Raw genomic sequence first — 6,517 nt, 5'->3', positions numbered from 1 at the left:
TTTTGGTCTTCCTTTTCTGGAACACCTCCATTCAAAGAATACCTTCTCCCTTTTGTTCTTTCACATGCCCTAGATCCTTTGTGTAGTGGAAGCCTATCGCAATCTGCAGTGACACATGTGTTTGCTGGTCTACTTGTTTCGTATCCATCTCTCTCACCAAAAGGTCCTGAGTGGCCTTATGACACAATATCTCACTTACACCTGTGTCACAGGATAGCAATAATTACCAAGTTCGATAACACCCAATATATATTTATTCAATAAAGTAAGCCATACAAATCAACTCAAAATACTTTCCATTATTTTACTTAAAAAATGTATAGCTCATAACAAATAAGCATACAGGTTATATTATTTTGTTCTATTTTGACCTCCTGCAATTTTGTGTTAAATTCTCCTCTTCCTACATCAGATGTCAATGGAAACCAGGCACTGATCTACATTTGTTTGCCTGACAAAGCCTGACATTGTCATTTGAAATAAGAAAAATAGTAAAGTCTTCCAGCACATGCACACACACACACACACACACACACACACACACACACACACACAGGACTAGAAAAGGAAGAATAAAAAAGCTTACCTTCCGAAATACTTCCTCCAGGTGACAGCGCCAAGAATACATTTGGAAGCATCTGATTAGTTGTGTGATGAAGAGAGAACCTTTACTAGTGTCTCTCCAGGACACGTTATCTGTGAAGATAAGGAGTGGTCAGCCTTGGGCTGCGCCCTTGAATGTTTTCTTTTCTCACAGGTTTTTTGTGTGTTTTTTTTTTTATGTAGCTTTTGTGTTTTTTAAGTATAGCTTTGGAATTAAATTGACATGTTTAGGGGAAACACTTATATCTCTACATTAACTAATTTTCCAAAAAGAGGAGAAAATAGTAAAAATAAAACTTGCAGAGATTTAACTAAAGGAATAACTCACGAGAATTTCATGATTGCATTATATTCTTGGAACTGACTCTTACTGTGTGCTTCATGTTCATTCACTTGGTTTTGAAAAGAGGCTTGAGAGATAACTGAAATTACCCCATTTTACAGAGGAAAGAATAGACGCTCAGAGGATTAAAGAATTCCCCCACGCTTATACAGTAAGCAACAAAAATGGCTCCCTAGTTTCCAGGAGGCTTACAGAGTGTATAGCATTCTGTCTTTCACAATATTATAAGCAGAGTGGGTGAACAAATCCAAAGGAAATTGTGGTCATGGTTTCACTGATGTATATTATATCCCAACTCAATATGTTACATACATTAAGTATATACAGCATTTTGTATGTCAATCAAACCTCCATGAGCCTTGACTGGTGTTACTCAGTTAGAGCATGGTCTCCACACTGGAGGGTTTCGGGTTCCATTCCTGGTCAAGGGCACATACCTGGGTTTCAGGTCAGATCCCTGCCCCCTGGTCAGGGGGCATGTGGGAGGCAACCAATTGATGTGTCTCTGTCACATGGATGTTTCTCTCTCTCTCCCTTTCCTTTCCCTCCCCTCCCCCTCCTTTCCACTGTCTCTAAAATTAATGGAAAAAAATATCTTCACTCCTTGTGTGAGGATAAAAAACAAAACAAAAAAACCAAAACCTCCATGAAGTGGTTACAAAAAAGAAAACACTTAAAACAAAAATTTGCAAAGCAGAAACATTCAAATGTTAGAGGCTTCTTAGAGGACTACCTAGAGGTCAAGGACTAAACACTGATCCCTATTAGTAGAGCTGCTAAGCCTCAGGGTATAATTTTCTTCCCCTTTTAAAGGATCTCCTCATCCTGCTGAGCCATGCAATGGCTCCCTCTAAAAACATCAAATGAGAACCATGGAGAAAAGGAGTTGGAGCTGATAATTTAAGGATGGCAGCCAGTGTCTGGATCCACTAAAACTCTATTCAAAATGCTAAACAGATTTTGTAGAAAATGGAATAAAATTTGTTTTTTAAATGGTGTATGAGAACGGGGTTCCCTGTATTAGGTTGTTTTAGTATGTGGTATACCTTTCACCATAAAGTGCTGCACTTAGAATAAAAGTACGGTTTTAAAAAGTGGAAAATATAGAATCTCTGTTTCCATAGAATAGGTCAGATAAATGTAAATTGTTTTGACAGCCCTCAAAATGTGTCTTACATCACTGCTGCAGGGAGCCTACCTCAATATTCCAGAATCATTCTGAGGTGGCCTTAGGCGCACAACCCTTGTCTGTAACTGAAAGACCTACGTGGGGTTGAGGAGCAGAAAGCAATGAAGTCCTTCTCCACGTGTGCTTTGTAAACAGCATCGTCCTCCAGGTTCTCAGGTGACTGGGAAGAGCTGTCTGTCATGGCTGCTGGAGAGTCACTGACCCACAATTCCCCGCGATTTTCTGTGGAGACATTAACTTTGTGCAAACTGTGTGCCTCTATCAGTATGACTGTCATTATTGTCTACCTCATTCTCTTTAAATGTTTCTCAGCAATTTCACACACACACACACACACACACACACACACACGCATGCATGCATACACACACACACACACCAAACCCTTGCCCCACACACATACTTTGGCCTCCTCTAATGTCTTTAAGTGCCAATTAATAGAGGCAGCATCTTGCCAGCAAGTAGTGATAGCATCAGCAAAACTGGGAAGAACCCCTTTCCTAAGAAGAGCAAAGGACTTAAAACCTTATCTGCATAATTTCAGAGCCTAGTTACCATTTTTCATCTAGGGTATTTCTGCTTTTTCTTCCAAACACTGCTCCAAAACGCTAAGAGGCAATTTGAAGTCAGAAAAAAGCAAAGGAAATGTTGACAGCAATTCGAGGTGACCGAATCAACCTACTAAATTTCCTTTCAAAAATGCATGAGGTGAAAAGGGTGCTGCTACTATAGAACAGCCCCAATTTGCAATGAAATTCTTCTCAAGCCAGAGAATGTCAAAATGCCTGTAAGACATGTCCAAGTGAAGCTGTCATTAAAATAATCTTATTCCAAGATTTAGATATTTGTGTCCAACTTTGATTTAGTTAGTCTGAAGATCTGCTTCACAATTTACCTTGGATTAAATCAAATAGATATTTCTCAGCTGAAAAGACAATCTCTTATGATACTAACTCCCCTTGGCATTTCCCAAGAATTCAATAAGGTATTTGCACTGAATGGGGTCTAGGATTGTTTCCCCTAAAAGCAAAACATACATCACAATCCACTGCAAACACCTCATGCCCTTTGGAGTTTCCTTATCAGAACTCACCACCTCTGCAGGCCTGGACAATGATGACCTTCGGTTTGTCCTTGAGACTGGGGCAGTTGCGATTGTTGAATATCCGAAAGATGGTGTCATAAGGTAGCACGTCTGAGTTTTCATCGCTGTGCTGTTTCCCACAGAGTCTATCCAGGAGGCCATGGGACATGAACACCAGGAATGTACTATCTGAGGTCCTGTGCTCTGGGCGGGCAGCAAATTCCACCAGCACTTTCTCCATCTCCTGAAAAAGGCCACGGAGTCTTACTCTACAGGACAAGCATTAATACCAATCTGACCCCCTGTTTATGGTGAGCAGTATAAGAAACACCTGTAATGTTCCAGTCCCTGTGCCTTCAGATAGTGGTTGCTCAGTGATAGGTTTCTTTTTCTTTTGACCATGGAGCTGGGGGTTCAAGGACCTGCTCCTGCTAACATTATATGAGCTGTCCTCTGGATGTATTTTATATTTGTTTATTTTCCCTTAAATATTTTTCTTGCTATCTCTGTCTTTTATTTGATTACCTAATAGGAGCCCTGATCATAAATGTATCCTACCACTTCCCTTCAACAACCCTTCCCACTGCGCTTAGAATGAAATCACACTTCTGACATATGAGTACTCCCTCCTGTCATCCTTCCTAGGCTCTCCTTACACTGGTATTTTGTATATTTCATGTGCCAGTTTCATATGTAGTTCAGACTTTTCATTGTAGTCATCCCTCTTGGAATGGGTTGCATTCACATGTTCCCAGACCTGTCTTGTTACTGGTCGTCATCTGTCAGGTCCTATACTGTCTCCTGTCAAGGCTTTTCCTGACCATTCCATCCAAGCAATTACTCCCCACTCCCCAATTCGCTCCTGTGTTTTCTTTTCTCAATTACTTTTCACTTTATTTTCACTCTTACAGAGAGACACAAGACACATCAAATCTCTGAAATTTTCTGTTTTGCTTTTCATATGATTGCCCCCCCCCCCACACCAGTAACCTAAATCAGGTTCAAACTGTGAACGGTCCTGTCTCATTCACAAGCCTACCCCCAATGCCGAAAACAGGCCCTGGGACCAAGTCAGGACTCAGTATTTATATGGTGACTACATGCCTTTTAAACATTCATTACTTTAGAATTTTCTGGGAATGTTGGGTCTGAATCCCATTCACCTCACTTTGGAACCGAGAATTATGTGGGTATACATGCCAGGCACTTTCTGTCTAGTTTTATGGAATTGAGGATATTTGGAGTCCAAAGAGACAGAGATTTCCCCTATCTAATAATTTCATTTTACAAACACACATACTCACGTGCAGGTGCACACACAGAGAGATATGTGGCTAAGGTTGTTAAAGTATTTGGCTATCATTATAAAGTCAGTTTGTTAGTAGGAGGTTGTATACAGTGTGTGAGGAGCCCTTACCTTGGCTGTGAGTTTCTCTCCCACAATCACACTGTAGCCAAGGCCCACAAGTAACTCTGTCATCCCTGTGATGTCAAGTTCAGCCCCCTGCCTGGGCTGAAGGTGATCAAACTCTCTATTGCATATGATGAGAGCCAGGCGAGTGCGGTCTTTTCTCTCCTTTATTGGATAGATCTGCAGGAAATGGATATGCAGTGAGTTTGACTTACCTAAATCTCTTTTAAACCTTCATATACTAATCTCTGTTGCTGTGTTACAGGATCATGGATCTGCTCCCTCCCCTCTCCTGTACCATAGAACCTGCCTTTTTCTTTGTAATGGATTGAACTGACAAAAGAAATAAGTGAGAATTGAAAGTGATTTAGAACTTTCAAATTATATAAAAATAAGCTGAAAAATAAAATTATGTAATTTATTTTCTAAGAGCCCAGAAGTGGACCTAGAACATATTTTGGACACTTACTCAAGAATCTTAAGAGACTAGAACAAGTCCTATCATAACTTTCTCCTCTCCTCCACCTAGACAAATCATTCTCAGTGTTCAAGGTTCAGATCAAATTTCATAAAAACCAGGAGAATTTTCTATTGGATCCGGCTAAAAATAAATACATCAGAGATGCTTTGCCTTTGGTAATATCATTATTTCAGTATTATTTTTAACACATCGAGATAAAATGGGTTTCAGGCTTTAATTGTATTTTAAGTCATGTTTTGTGTCTAGGCTTTTCAACTAGTATGAAAATAATTACTAAATATTTTGATCTACAGCTACAGCTTAATTGTAATAAGTGTCAAATAGAACAATTGAAGAGAGAGATCTGTACTTTATCATGGGGTTGAAAGAAAATTGAAATCTGTGTGAGGTTATATGAGTTCCTCCTTGGTCAAAGCATCTATGAAAATGGTTACCACTGTCCCCACCCCACCACTCTGCAATTAGTGCTTTAGGAAATTGGGTATTTAGTGAAAACAATTGCTTCTCTCTCTTCCTCTATTTTATGGATAGAACACAGTACCTCTCCAGCCCTTTCTTTACACACTTTCAGGAACTCTTCAGGAGGACAAAGCTTGAGGGTATCTGTAGTTTCTGCTGACTCAGCTGGCCCAGTCACTTCTGGAGGAACTGCAGGATATATCACATGACATCACATGATGTAAATGTTAATATCTGCATCTGTTACCCATGATCACCTAAGACATACTGACAGAGAAGGTAAGTCATGAAAAGTTCTTTAAACACTTTTAAAATGTAGGAGTTTTCCTTGTATCTAACCTCTAATATGAAGAAGTGTATTGTGATTGGGGAAAGAAGGGGTAAATTCTTGGTAGCAGATCCACCCAAAAATGTGATACTAGATTATGATTATTAAGAGGAAAACAGCTTCCTTGGTGACTTGAGTCAAATTTGGCTTTTTTGTATTCAGCTAAAACAGCTTGAGTCTTGATATTTTTTACTCTAGTGCACTCACAAATCTAAGTGGACAGTTTCTTGTCACTGAGCAAGAGTATATTGAATAAATATTTAATAGAGTGCTATTCATTAGAAACACAATTAAGTCACATGTGCAATTGAATTTTTTCTAATGTTCACATCATAAAAGGAAAAAAAAACAGATGAAATGAATTTTAATAATATTTTATTTGACATAATATATTCAAACTATTATCATTTTAACATGTGTTCAAGCACTCTGTAGTCACAATGTGGCTGGTAGCTATCATATTGGACTAGAGGCCCATTGCACAAATTTGTGCATGGGTGGGGTCTGGCTGGACCACCCCGATCAAGGCCAATTAGGCTGGCCAGCCTGAGGGGAAGGGCTGTGGGCAGTTGGCTGCTGGCCCTGCCAGCTAGTGGAACATCCAGTGGAATTGACAATT

At 39.6% G+C, this 6,517-nt stretch overlaps 1 protein-coding gene across 1 annotated transcript; it reads right to left on the bottom strand.

Moving 5' to 3' along the window:
• Positions 1-586: 586 nt before the first annotated feature.
• LOC102423287 (caspase-13-like) lies at positions 587-5,769 on the bottom strand (the record flags this gene model as incomplete). Its single annotated transcript, XM_006109387.2, has 5 exons — positions 587-696; positions 2,214-2,357; positions 3,229-3,463; positions 4,637-4,810; positions 5,653-5,769. Coding segments are annotated over 5 exons (780 nt in total), but the record flags the coding sequence as incomplete, so codon positions are not given.
• Positions 5,770-6,517: the final 748 nt, after the last annotated feature.

The sequence above is a fragment of the Myotis lucifugus genome, unplaced genomic scaffold, assembly GCF_000147115.1.
Source record: "Myotis lucifugus unplaced genomic scaffold, Myoluc2.0 scaffold_9108, whole genome shotgun sequence".
NCBI lineage: Eukaryota > Metazoa > Chordata > Mammalia > Chiroptera > Vespertilionidae > Myotis > Myotis lucifugus.
The sequence above is the reverse complement of the archived record's forward strand: the minus strand, read 5'-3'. Positions and strand labels throughout refer to the sequence as shown.